Source organism: Clytia hemisphaerica, unplaced genomic scaffold (genome assembly GCF_902728285.1).
Source record: "Clytia hemisphaerica strain Z4C2 unplaced genomic scaffold, Clytia hemisphaerica genome assembly, whole genome shotgun sequence".
Lineage (NCBI taxonomy): Eukaryota > Metazoa > Cnidaria > Hydrozoa > Leptothecata > Clytiidae > Clytia > Clytia hemisphaerica.
The window spans coordinates 1,415,296-1,430,206 of record NW_027103968.1 but is presented as its reverse complement, the minus strand read 5'-3'; the positions used below and the strand labels follow the sequence as shown (position 1 = coordinate 1,430,206).

Below are 14,911 nucleotides of genomic sequence, written 5' to 3'. Positions count from 1 at the left end.
ATATTTTCCTCCACGTGTGTTTAAATCGTGGAAATTTTTGCTGCTAATTTGGACATTTTCATCTTTCACGTGCTTTTAAAACGTGAAAATTTTTGCTGTGAACTTGGACATTTTCTTCTACGTGCCTTTTAAACGTGGAAAACTTTTGGTTATGAATTTGGACATTTTCTTCCATGTGCGTTTAAAACGTGGAAAACTTTTGGTTGTGAGTTTGGACATTTTATTGCACGTGCGTTTTTTAAAACGTGGAAACTTTTGCTGTGAATTTGGACATTTTCTTCCACGTGCATTTTGAATGTGGAAAACTTTTGGTTTTGAATTTGGATATTTTCTTCGACGTGCATTTAAACGTGGAAATTTTTGCTGTGAATTTGGACATTTTCTTTCACATGCTTTTAAAACGTGGAAATTTTTGCTGTGATCTTGGTCATTTTCTTCCCCGTGCGTTTAAAATGTGGAAAATGTTTGTCGTTGACTTGACATTTTCTTCCACATGCATTTAAAAAATGTAGAAAAGTTTTGCTGTCAGGCAAAAATAAAAAAAAATGTAGTGTTTCCGGAATGCGGGTGAAGGAAAAAAGCTTTGATGCGGCCGGCCAGAAAAAAATTTTTTATTTGTAATTTGATTTTTTTGATGACTTAAGTAATATATATATAAGATCATTGAAATAGAACTTTAACAATAACTTTTATGTACAAACAGTATGAAGTAAGCCCTGAATATACTAATGTATCAACTACTAACTAACAAACAATTCTTGATCTACAAGTGGGAATATCTAACCAAACTACTTTTATAGCTTAAATAGTCCAACTTGATTTTTTTTATAATGAACTATATAGATGAATCCATAGTCTGCGGCCAGATCAGAAAATTATTATTTTTCACCCGGTTGGTTTCCAGAAATGCTACATTTTTTTATTTTTGCTTCAATTGAAAATTTTTTCAAGCAATATCCTGGCATGAAGACTTTTTTTCTTTTTGGAAATTATGATTGCCAATGTGACATTTTTTTGCTTTTGCAGCATGCTTTTGAAAATTACAAAATGCCTTCTGCTAGGGGAATTTTTTCCTTTCGATGTTCTTTCAGATTATGAAAATATTTCCCAGTATTTTTTATTTTTTTTTGCACTTTGAGCTTCTATCATGTTCTTATTAATAGGTATGTTAGGAATTATACCCAATTTTTATTACGTTGACCCCTAAATTGATTGAAATTGAGTAGTTTCAGGCTCAGCATTGTTCTTAAATTGTTCTTATTTTTTTGGCGATTTTGAGCCTCGTTGTTCTTATGAAATTGTTTCCCTGTTTTGAAAGTTTTTTACTTTTCGACATGCATTTCAAAAAAATATAACTTTTAGATGCTATAATTTTTTACCTTTTTTTCAATATTTTATGTTTTACCTTTTCTCCAATATTTTATATATTAAACCTTTTTTCCAATATTTTATATATGAAAGAATATGCAAAATATTTCATCTATTTTGAAAATATAAATTTTCCTTTGGTTTTCTTGTTGTAAAATATTCTCAATTTTTGATGAACAAGATCAATTTTTGTAGATATACATTACCCCCTGATTTAAGAAAACGAAACTAGAGAAAAAGTATTTTAGGTTGAAATTTTAAGATATTTGAGTTAAAAAAACTTCAAAAAAGCAGTTCGTTTTGAAAATAGAATATCAACTTTTTTTGGTTCACCAGAGTTTGTACTCTTAGGTGCCAAATAAACAGGCCCCCCCGCTTGTTAATTTTTCGATTTTTTTCCTACCCCCCCCCCGGACCTTATTAGGACCCCCCCCCGGACCTTATTAGGACCCCCCCCGTTTATTAATTTTTGAAAAAATTCCCAGCTACAACAAAGGAGGAAAATTCCTTGTTTTACTCGAAAAGCCTAAATTTGGTCTATTTTGACCCTTTTTAGGGTTTTTAAAGGTCCATTTTCCAACCCCCCGGTAATTAGGTCCCCCCCCCGTTTATTTAATTTGAAAACTTTTTCCAACCCCCCCCATTTTCGAACCCCCCGTTTATTTGGCACCCACGAGTACATGTTTAAAATGCATTGATAGAACATTTCCTTGCTCCCGTGACGATCATGAACTTACCAAAAAGGTTTGTTCACCAGCAAATATCGCGAAAATAGCCCAAATCATGCCTTGAATTATTTCCCGATCACGCATCACTCAAACGGCTGGGTACAACTTTTTTAAATTGTATCATAAAATGGCTAACTTTCTCATTCCCGGGAAAACATACCTGCCCTGTCTACTTTTTGGCGTTTTGGTCCTTTTCCGTTGTACACTAGCAATCGGAAAGTTTCGCTGGGAATATAATAAGGAAGTTTAGCAATCCTACGGTATGTAGTGTAAAAAACCTTTCGCTTGCGAACACGAGATTTTCGTATCGTGCGTAACCCTTTTTACAATTGATAACCGACTAGTTTACTAGTCTATTGAAGTCCGTCTCCACAGGTTAATTTATGGCGCGCCAAAGCGGAAATAAATACTATCTCTCATTTCGCGACACTACCTTTCATTTCACGACACTATCTTTCACTTCGCGGCACTATCTTTCATTTCGCGACACTATCTTTTATTTCGCGACACTATCTTTTATTTCGCGACACTATCTTTCATTTTGCGACACTATCTTTTATTTCGCGACACTATCTTTATTAAAACGACACTTTCTTTTTTAAAACGATACTATCTTTCCAAAAAAACATTATCTTAATTGAAACAATACTATCTTTTTTACGGGACACTATCTTTTTTATGGAAGCCGAGAAGTGCCATCGACAAAAAAATATTTAATTTCAGAAAAAAATTATTAATTTTAGAATAAAAGAATATTTATTTGATTTTAGAAAAATAAATTTGAAAAGAAAAAATATTTGATTTTTAAAACAATTTAAATTGGAAAAAAAAAAAAATAAATTTAAAAATATTAATTTTTTTTAGTAAAAAAAAATAAAACTTACAAAAATTATCAATTTAGAGAAAAAAAATTAATTTTACTTTAGGAAAAAAAAAAATTAAAACCTTAAAACATACCTTATTAATTGGAAACTACTTCTCGCGGGTTTTAATTTTAGCGCTTTTTCGCAATTTTTGTTACCGAAAATCTAACGCAACAGTTACCTACCTATTTATGATACTCTACTTTTATGCAAAAAATCAGAAAATTTTTTACCTACGTTGTTATTATGGGAAAAAATGTCAGCGGAAAGTGACGAAAATTTTGAAGGGGTGACGAAATTTTTCCCCAACAAAATTTATTCCCAACATTTCATCACCTGACCAAAACTTTTTTACCCGTTTTTTTTTTATTCCCGACCAAAAACTTTTACTCAATTCCCCCCCCCCCAACCAAACTTCAAATCTAAATTTTTTTACACCTTTATTAACCGAAATTAGTGTTTATAAAACGTCGAATTACAAGATCTATTTCGAGCTAAATGAAGAAACCATTCATTTGGACAGTTTAGTCATGTGAAAGTGACCTAACTAAATTGTAAATTTGGTCGGGGAAAAAGTGACGAATTTGAAATTTTGGTCGGGAGAAAGTGAAGAAAATACCTCTAGGTGACGATTTTTTTCCATGACGAAATAAAACTTCGACATTTTTTCCCCAATAAATAAAAGGTATTAAATATTGAGCATAATATCGGTTCTGTCAACTTGAATTGTTTGTGGATTGATATCTATGTGATGTGCAAAAAAATAATCTGGTCTGAACAAAAGTCAAATCCAAAAAAAAATCCAGGAAGTATGAAAACGAAAGTTGTAAGTAGTAAGTGTGTGGCCCGGGAGGAATCAGGCCAAAAAGTTCTTTTTTCAAATTTTTTTTCAGACGGTGGACTTTTGGTTGTAAGCATGCACGGAATCAGTGTTTCCCAAAAAAAACTTTTTTCTAAAAACAGTTTTTTCTGAATGAAGTGAACTTAATTTTTTCTCTAAATTGATATTTTTTCTAAATTTAATTTTTCTTACTAAAATTAAATATTTTTTTTCTAAAATTAAATATTTTTTTCTCGATGGCACTTCTCGGCTTCCATAATAAAGATAGTATTGTTTCAGTTAAGATGATGTTTTTTTGGGAAGATAGTGTCGCGAACTGAAAGATAGTGTCGCGAACTGAAAGATAGTGTCGCGAACTGAAAGATAGTGCCGCGAAATGAAAGATAGTGCCGCGAAATGAAAGATAGTGCCGCGAAATGAAAGAAAGTGCCGCGAAATGAAAGATAGTGTCGCGAAATGAAAGATAGTGCCGCGAAATGAAAGATAGTATTTATTTCCGCTTTGGCGCGCCATATTAATTTTCGGAAAAGCTAAAGATGTCAAGAGTTCAAAGGTCAGCTTCATGACACGCGCAGAGCTGGAAGCAGCGCCAGTGACCAGTCGTGCTCAACTAAGCCAAATATGTCCGAGAATCTCATTATAATTCAGGTACTGTGAGCTTTTTGTGAATATTATGTAAAGTAGTATTTTCTGATTGAAGCCGACTGAGACAAAAACTGACCGAGCTCAAAACACAAAATCGCTTGTGTGCGGTGCTGATAATATCCAAAGGCAAGGTGGTTTTTTCAAATCTCTGTGTTATTTAATGGTTTACTGAATCAAGCAATCATGGGCCTGGTTGATAGTTTGATCACAAAGTTAACCTCATGTGTTTTAACATGTCCACTGACCAGCCTTTTTATTGCAGTTGTTTTGGGACTTGTCCTCTACATCATGCAGAAACTCAAACCAAAAGGCAGGAATCCTTTCAATGTGAATTCAGTGAGACCAAAAGAAGGATTGGAAAATGATTTGAAAAAAAGGGATGCTGTTTTGAAGCAGGTAAAATTCTATAAACCCTCATGTCATTTAGTTCTTCCTTTTTCCTGTTTTCCTGTTTTATACAGTAGGGCAGTCAGGATTTAACCGCCTAAATAGGAACAAATTTTGGGTTTACTAAAAAAGCCATGATTGAAAAGATCAACCGGCCGACTGTTATTAATTTTGTTAGATCTGATATATAGACCTTTTCGCCTTTTCGTCCGCCATATTGATTTGTATGCAAAAATTATGGTGGCCGAATTGCCGTGGTGAAATTCCCTTAGAAAGTATGCAAAACATATGCAAAAAGAAAGTATTAATATAAAACTTACATGCATAATTGGCATTATATTAAAGTGTAATCTTGTAGACGAAAGATCAAATTTGCTTCTCTTGAAAACTAAAAACAATTATATTCACTCATCTCTTAGAACAAGTACTTCAAAAGACCATAACATTAGACATAAACTCAAACTGAAAAATCAGCCGCGAAGGTAAAAAATAATCCTTATTCGGCTAACGGTAAATTATTCTCCTGGGAATAGAGCCGCCAAATGATCTAATCAAAACATTGATGATGTGTGACGTCATAATTACTACGCTTTCAGTTTGCGTGTTTTGAAAGTTTGATGTGTGTACTCCGTCTTTGTGGAATTTTTTAATGGCATGAAAACAAAATATGCTATGTCTTTAAGAACAAATTTCTAAAAGGTTTTTGTTATTCTGTAAATATTTCTTTTTGGATTAAGAAATTCCATCTTTTATTGTTCTAATGATTATAATATTTATTTATAAGATGCTTTGTTGTCTTTTTAATCTTTGTGTAAACTTGCATATGTTTTGCATACTTTCCAACTAAATCCAACCACGGCATTTTCGTTCCTGTATTTTTGCATACAATTCAAGATGGCGGATGGAAAGGCGAAAAGGCAGTGTAGACCTAAAGCTCTAAAACAGCATCTAATAACATGAAAACCAGAATATGATTCTTCAATGGGAATCAAAACTACAAAGTGCACTTACAAACATCAATTTGTCAGATCTAACAAAATTAATAACCGCACTGTCATCATTGACAATAAAACAAACAATTTTCCAACAACTTCCATCGAAATGATCTATCACAGCTCAGTCTACCATTTTTAGCGCGGTCCGAGGATTGAGCCGAGAACGCTCCGCGAACTCCTGCGCGGGTGAAAAACTTCAATCTGTCAATCATTTTTTCAAGCGAAGAGTACGCGAAACGATTCTAGCTTTACGATAGTGCCGCGGGTCATCAATGGATAGTATTCAATTATCATTATCCCTTTATTTTCATTCCTAGAACTTTTGCAAAAAAAAGGAAAAATAGAAAAGTTGTATTTTTTACTGCTCTATTCACATACTGAATTTGAAAAATCTTCTATGTGGCGTTTTTTTGCAAATTTCAAAAAACTGATTTTTGTCCCGCCTTTGCGGGACTTTGGCTTAAGTGCTTGAGTGCAGCATAGGGTACAAAGTCCAAACATGGGATTCCCGTAATTTTTGTGTGAAGAGTTAGGTCTATACTGAAAGGTCTATTGATGTTTGTAAGTGCACTTTATAGACCTTTTTTCAAAGAGGCCACCCTGTTGAATAATCATGTAGTCCAGCAGAAAAACAATGATAAAACCATGCATAATTATTACAATATGCATGATACAGTAATTATGCATGGCTCTATCATTGTTTTTATGGATGGAGTACATAATTATTCAACAGGACGTCCTCTTTGAAAAAAGGTCTACAGTTTTTATTCCCATTGAAGAATCATATTCTGGTTTTCATGTTATTAGATGCTGTTTTAGAGCTTTAGAGCTAGCCTGTCTAATCTTACCCTGGGTTTACTAAAAAAGCCATGATTGAAAAGATCAACCAGCTCATTTAGCGACATACAGCCATTTGTTTTGAATTTTCCGGTGCCGTAAATCAGCGCTAAGTCGTGTTTTCACCTTGACGTTGAAAAACTTTCACATTTGAAAGATCTTCTATGTGGCGTTTTTTTTGGCAAACATCAAAAAAATGATCTTTGTCCCGCTCTTGCAGGACTTTAAAGCTTAAAAGTACTTGCATGCAGCATTGGGTACAAAATCCAAATATGCATTTCCCATAACTTTTAAATTTGAATAGTATAGGGTATAGACAGGACCAACTCTCAACCACAAAATACATCTTTCTGTCGAAAACATAGTTATTAAGTGTCGAAATCGAACCTTTGTCCGGCTGTACGCCCGCATCCTCTGTGTGTCCCGGGTTTTCAAATATTCAGTAGAATTACATTCAAAGTCACACTAAACAGCGTAAAATGACAAAATACAACCAATTATCATGAGGAAGATGATATATTAATGATAAAAAAGTAAAATATCAAATATGTTTCTGTAACTTTTCCAATCAAATAAATGAAGAAAATTTTACTTAGAGAGATAACTCCAGAGGGATCCCGATTGAGAGAACCCCCATTGAAAATCCAAAGTTCAATTTTACACTCGCTTCGCTTGCATCTTATTGTCTCGCATTCAGATTTTGAAACCTGGCAACTATGGTCAAAGGTTCTTCCTTCAAAGAATATCGATCACTTTCGTTTTCCTCTTGAGCATGTGCAAGAAAAATTATATTATCTCGCACGCAGGGAATAAGAATGAGGAGGAAATCTTTTGCCAAGGAGGCTAAAATTTTAGAAATAAAAGAATAAAAACTTTGTAATTCATTGCGGGAAATCTAATAATTTTGGAAAACAAAATTCTATCACACTTATTTGTCTTGCCTGAATATCCAAGCTTTAGATTTCAGAAGAAATAAAATCTCACATCAACATTCAAAGCTGGCATATTCTGTTTTGACGCAATCAAAAAATTCCACAAAGATATAGCAAGCACATCAATACATGTAAATTGAAAGCAATAATTATGACATTAAAGTTACACATATTCATACATAGTCAAAATAATTTAAAGGCCCCACAACTATCAATTCCATCAGTAATTAACAGTAAAATTCTTTGATCTTTGTCTATTTGCTTTCATTTTCATATGTTAGAATTCTTGAACGGGATATTTAGTTATAAAGAATATAAGTGAAGTACTGAGCATTCTCTAGAGCTCTGCATTCTGTACAATTTGTTCAAAGGTGTGACAAATTAAATTTTTTCTTTTATAAGGGATTTACATCAAAGAAGGTTCCAGAGGATCTTGATGCTATTGTTGTTGGTAGTGGTATAGGAGGGTTATCATGTGCCGCTCTTCTCGCCAAAGCTGGAAGAAAAGTGCTTGTCCTTGAACAGCATGATCAAGCAGGAGGCTGTTGTCATACATTCATAGAAAAAGGTAATGCTCTTTACACAGTGTTGTTGATACACTGTGTAAATATTTTTCAATACTTTTGAGTAAAAAAGTAACGTCAAGATATCTTTCAACCAGGTAGAAATATTTAAGTGCTTACTCTAAATACTCTGACTGAAAACACAAGCAAGGCTCCAGAACTCAGAAAGAATGATATTACAATGCTTTAAATGGTTAAGAAATGATAAAAAAATTGAAATCTACTAAGTCAAATCTAAATGTTTAGCACATCTCCATCATCCTGAGAAATTTGATTTTAACTTCTAGGTTTTGAATTCGACGTTGGTATTCACTATATTGGTGAATGTGCTAACAACACTTTGACTCATACCTTTGTCAATCAAATCACTGAAGGTCAATTAGAATGGGCACCTGTTGGTGACGTCATCGATAAAGTTGAATTAGGTGGGTAATATTTTATTACTTTGTTTTATGTCAGCTTTATGTCAGTATTTTATCATTTCTTGATATTATCTAAAGGTGATTTCTGATTTCTTTTGCAAATATTCACATTATATTAGCTTATAATGTAATTGAGTCCGATTTTAAGGAATTTTTTTCCAGCGGGAAATACCGAAAAGATGTGGGGAAACCGCCCTTTTTGCAGATTTTGATTAGAATTTGCACGAAAACATTTATGATTGTCCAAGATTTTAGCATTGTTCAATTTTAAATGAATTAGTTTTTGTAACAAGAACTTTCTAACTTTCTTTAAAATCTTTCGAGTCTGACTCTCTCGGGAAATTATTTTCTGGCCAGAAATGCCCAAAAAATGCTATTTTTTTTTCAATTTTCATGAGCTTTTTCCTAATATTACATTATACTAAAGTCTTCATATCAACAAGATTCAGAACGGTTCATATTCATTAGAATTGATTTTTGTCGTCTATTCTTGAGCGTCTCTATCAGGAAGGTTGGGTCTAACTTGTTCTTAATCAATCTCCAATTTATGTATTTACCTGAAAATAAAAGGATTCCTGGAAAAAGTGTCAGATTACTGCGAAATTAATGTCCGTAAAAAGCACTCATTAATTACCTTCGCATCTGAAAGCTAGTTCCGCAAAATAAATATTTTCAATAAAATACTGTAGTTCCCTTTCAAAATCAATCGCAAAAGTTCTGTAAAAAACACTCGTTATAATACCCTCTGACGTGCAATCCAGTTCAATAAAATACCTAGTTTTAGTAAAAGCAGTTCCCTTTGAAAATTAATCAATCAATCAATCTAAACGAAGTAAAGCTAATGACTGAGGGTTTTCCAACCTTTCTACTTGCCAGAAAAGTTTATCATTCTCACAACATGTTTTTTATTTTAGGCACTGGTAAAGACAGAACAACTCATTTGGTCACCAAAGGAAAGGACAACTTTAAAGCCGAGTTGAAGAAAAGCTTCCCTGCCCCAGAGGACCAGAAATCAATTGACCAATTCTTTATTGATATGGGTGTAAGTTTAAAAAAACCTGAAAATTCTGGAAAATTGGATTCTTCACGAATAAGACTACTTCTTGAACTTTGAATCTAACTATGAAATTTTTACACTCATTTGTTCTTCTGGTCCTGAAATTTGAAGTCTCCATATCTTGATATCCATGATTTGTAATTTTTTAGAAAAATCATGCTAAGTCTGTTTTCATGGAATATGAACCTTAAATTCCAGAGCGTAGAACAAACAAATTACAAATGTTCTGGTACAATTTAGCTCGAAAACTTGATCGAAAGTTAACAATTCTATATTACTAAATCCGAGATTCGAAAAAAAAAACATTAATACTTTTAGATATTTATCATAAATGTTCTTTCTTCTTTTTTTACAGAGAGTTCGAAGATTATACCCACAGACATTCATTTTCAAAATCATCCCACTTTGGTTGTCCCGTTTCTTGCTAAACACTGGCATTTTCAACTTGTTCTCAGACCTCCCTTACTTTTCCAACCTGTCTCTAGCTGATTATTTGGATAGTCTGACCAAAAACAAACGATTACAAGGGGCCGTTGCTTATTCCTATGGAGATTATGGTGAGAGTTGAATTTAACAAAATCTCTATTATTTTGCTAAACTACTTCAGATTTGTAAACAATTATAAATTCTACTCAAGACTGTGGAAGGACTCAACAGGTCAAATACAGGCTTTTTTCTAAGAATAGTGTTTTTCCATTTCATCATGGATATTCTTAACTTTTTCGAGATGATCATTCTAAATCATTCTTACGGTATTCTTAGGTTAGAATCCAAATTTAACCTAAATTTGGCATATAATACGTACCTAAAGCATAAAATGGCATTTTCAGGAAAGTTTTGACCATTTTTGGGTAACACATTCTCAGCATATTCTTAATTTTTTTGGCCAATTTCATGATGAATATTCTTATAGAGTATATTCTTTTAAAAAACTTGTATTCCTTCCATTATGTTTCAATATTAGACAAATACTAAACTAAAATAAAATCTTAACATCTGCTTGTATTCACTTCTAGGAACTCAACCACGTGAGTCATCTGCTATGATGCAATTGATGCTGCTTGCTCACTATATGCATGGTGGATACTATCCGGTGGGTGGTGCTAGTGAAATTGCTTATAATATCATTCCTGTCATCGAAAAAGCTGGTGGTAAAGTCTTGGTTCGAGCTCCTGTCACCGAAATCGTCCTTGATTCATCTGGGAAAGCTATCGGTAAGGCTAAAGGCTGTTTGTAAAAGGGCAATAAACATGACCTCTAATGCGGCGTATCTTACTCTCAAAAAGACTCCCTACTTTGCTAATGTTGGTAGAATTTTGCTTGTTTATGTTTCTTTATCGATTTGATGAGATAGAAACATTGGACACTTGGTCTTTAGGGGGTCCTAAAAGAGCTTTTCTTTGCAATAACTGTACCTTAGAGTACCATAGAGGGATGACATGTTTCGAGAACTGATGAAAAATGTGCACTCTTTATTTGTTACCGTGTGTGAACCACTATCAAGGGAATTAGCCTACTTACATTGACATCGTATCCACTTGAAAGTTGAAAAGGGCCACGTATTTATCGTAAACTTTAGTATCTTTCAGTATTAAATTAAGATGTTTTAGATTGTTACTGCTCTCCAAAAACTTACTCCATTAATAAAGCAACATCTTGTATTTTAACTATAAAGTCTACATAAATATGATCAACATTAATATGTTTCTTCCCTAGGTGTGAAAGTCAAGAAAGGAGGTGAAGAGCACTTCATTTCTGCACCAATGGTCATCTCTGGAGCTGGTGTCATCAACACATTCGAACACATGATCAAAGACCAAAAATCACGCCCGGAATCACTCTTAAAGAAAGTCAACAGTGGACACGGTGCAGTGTCGATCTTCGCCGGTCTGGATGGAACGAATGAAGAATTAAAATTGGAAAATACTAACACGTGGGCAATGGCTGAACCTGACCTTGACAAAGGATTGGATGATTTCTTGAACACACCAGCTGAGAAGGTTGGTACTGAGGATATCCCATTGTTGTTCATATCTTTCCCCTCAACCAAAGATCCAACATGGGACCAACGTTTCCCTGGTAAATCCAACTGCACCATTGTTACCCTTGGCAACTGGAAATGGTTCGAAGAATGGGAGGAAGGGCGTGTTGGGAAACGTGGTCAAGACTATGACGAGTTGAAAACGAGGCTTGCTGAACGTGCTTGGGAACAAGCATGTCGTTTCTATCCACAAATCAAAGATAAACGTGTTTATTTTGATGTTGGAACACCTCTTACCAACAAGTATTATATTGGTTCCCCTAGAGGTGAGATTTATGGATTAGATCACAATTTAAATCGATTTAATCTGTCAACAAGCGCTGAGTTACGACCCACTACGAGCATTGACGGGTTATATCTTACTGGCCAGGATATCTCTACTTGTGGTTTTGCTGGTGGCTTGTACGCAGGTTTATTAACTGCTGCTGTCATCTTGAATCGTAATTTGATGAGTGATCTGGTTAACTGTACGAAAGCTACACGAAAGCTGGCCGCACAACGCCAAAAGAAGAATTGATTGACCTCTAAGAATTTTAATACAAATCAGAAACAGGACACTATATGAAATTAGCCGACTGTTGCGGCCATGATAACATTGGCCTCAAGAGACTTGTCATATTATGACGTATGTTGTTTTGGTAGCTATATTCCCATTTGGGAATTAGCGTATGATATCGCGTTTTAATGTTTAATTTAATTAGTTTTTAATGCTCCAATGCACAATTTTCTCTATTTTTATCGCCCTTTTTTGCTTTTGAATTCAATCTAGAAATTGTTATGAGAACGTGTAGACGTTTTGAGGAGTTTGTAGAAACTCCATTTTCACTTCTCGTTGGAGATACTTTAAAGTTAACATTTTAGAGTTATTGAATTGATTTTCATTTTGGATTTACTTGAGAATTTATTTTGGTATTTCCTGTGGAGCCATCCATACACAGTGCTTTGGAGCTTATGTTTCAGTAAGTTTTTCCTATATTTTTGACTTGTAATTTTTCCTATTTTTGTACATTTTTTTGGTACTAGATTCCCTAGGATTCTTCAGATTTTTCCTTGAATTTTGGTCACCTTTTGACCTGGTCTGTGACTTTTGTTTAGTCGATTTTGGAGTCATTTTCCTAGCTATTTTTCTGGTCACAGACCGTTAGTCTTTTGGGCATTACATTTCGTCCTTTGGTCGTATTGGCTTCATACTCTATTTCTGGCCTCTATTTGCCCTCTGTTTGCTCTAGGCCCACTTTACTTTTGGAGTTCCGTATAGTTTTCCGTATTCCGGTATTGGCCCTTTCCATCCGGAACTGACTGATTCCGGAATTCGGAACTTAGCTATTTTTATTTTATTTTAAATTCTAATTAGGCTTTCTTTGTATTTTTCTAGCCTCTGAATCAATAAAGAGCGTTGTAACACACCACACTGTTTCGGGCTTCCACAAAGTGAAACATAAGAATGAATGGAGACGATGTCGATCGTCCCCTAGAACTCGTTGGAGTTCACAATGGAGATGGAGATGTTGACCGTACTGCCACAGATGTTGACCGTACCGCCACAGATGTTGACCGTACCGCCACAGATGTTGACCGTACCGCCACAGATGTTGACCGTACCGCCACAGATGTTGACCGTACCGTCACAGATGTTGACCGGACCATCATAGAAGTTGACCAGACCGCCATAGAAGTCAATCAACCCAGAGATGAGGGAGATGCTAGTCGTGCAGGTACCCAAGTTGTCGAGGAACCTGATGACAAACAGAGCATACCATCTCAAGATGATGAAACAGGATCGCTTTTACTTGGTGCAACAGCTCTATCCCCAACACGTCGCTACCCAAAAAGAGAAAGACAACTAACTGAGAAGGGTAAGAAATCACGCATTCAACACTTATTTGCTGAACGAAAAAGACTTCTCAACAGATTAGAGAAACGAGGCAAGTCTATGATGGAAACATTAGCCCTGCTGGATCAAAGTCTTATCAAGAGTCGACTTCAACAGTACAACGAGACAGCATTAACTTTCGAGGGCACTCACAATGAGCTGAACGAGTTACTCGACCCACACGAAAAGGCTGAAGACCAGTATTGGTTTACCACAGTTGATGATCAAATCAATGTCGTAAAACAGTCAGTTTACGACAGAATACAGACATTAAATCTTCAAGAAGAAGAAAGAAGCACTGCACCATCACGTAAATCTTTGCAATCATCACGATCATCAAAATCTTCTAAATCATCACGATCATCAAGGTCACCTAAATCCTTACGATCGTCACATTCTTCAAGTTCTTCAATGGTTTCCAAGTTGTCAAAATCCACTCACTCTTCCAAATCGTCGAAGAAGTCAGGATCCACATCACCAACATGGAGTTCACCAAGATCGAGACATAGTCAACTTTCTGATCAACTGCTTGAAGAAGAGATCAAACGAGCCGAACTACTAGCAGAGTCAAAATTCATCGAAGAAGAATATGACCATGCTCAAAGGACAAAGGAACTGAAACTACAACGTCAGATAGCATTATCTTCAGCAAGGATTGATGTGCTTCGTACAAGAACCTCGAATGAAGATCAAACTGACACAAGTCAAGCCAAGCAGGAGCCACCTGCGGCACCAACAATCATTGATCCATCAAAGACTCTATCGCCAATCAGAAGACAAGCCATGCAGGAGCCACCTGCGGCGTCACACCTTGATCAATCGTCGACACACCTACCGTCAATCTACAGACAAGTCATGCAGGAGCCACCTGCGGCGTCACGCTTTGATCAACCAAAGACGCATCAATCTTCAACCAGCAAACAAGCCATGCAGGAGCCACCTGCGGCGTCACACCTTGATCAATCGTCGACACACCTTGATCAATCGTCGACACACCTACCGTCAATCGGCAGACAAGTCATGCAGGAGCCACCTGCGGCGTCACGCTTTGAACAACCAAAGACGCATCAATCTTCAACCAGCAAACAAGCCATGCAGGAGCCACCTGCGGCGTCACACCTTGATCAATCGTCGACACTCCTACCGTCAATCGGCAGACAAGTCATGCAGGAGCCACCTGCGGCGTCACGCTTTGATCAACCAAAGACGCATCAATCTTCAACCAGTAGACAAGCCATGCAGAAGCCACCTGCGGCATCAATCAATTTTGATCCATCAAGGAGACACCTATCGTCAATCAAACAAGCCTTGCCGGAGCCACCTGAGGCGACATTCAACATTGATCAGTCAAGGATGTAC

At 35.5% G+C, this 14,911-nt stretch overlaps 1 protein-coding gene across 1 annotated transcript; it reads left to right on the top strand.

Annotated features, from left to right (window-relative positions):
• The first annotated feature begins 4,375 nt into the window (after positions 1 to 4,375).
• LOC136810470 (all-trans-retinol 13,14-reductase-like) lies at positions 4,376 to 13,085 on the top strand. The gene is made up of 7 exons (XM_067067031.1): positions 4,376 to 4,841; positions 7,999 to 8,164; positions 8,447 to 8,584; positions 9,496 to 9,623; positions 9,994 to 10,195; positions 10,655 to 10,852; positions 11,355 to 13,085. Exons 1-7 carry the CDS (start codon positions 4,629 to 4,631, stop codon positions 12,194 to 12,196), a joined length of 1,887 nt encoding a protein of 628 aa, XP_066923132.1. The 5' UTR covers positions 4,376 to 4,628; the 3' UTR covers positions 12,197 to 13,085.
• Positions 13,086 to 14,911: the final 1,826 nt, after the last annotated feature.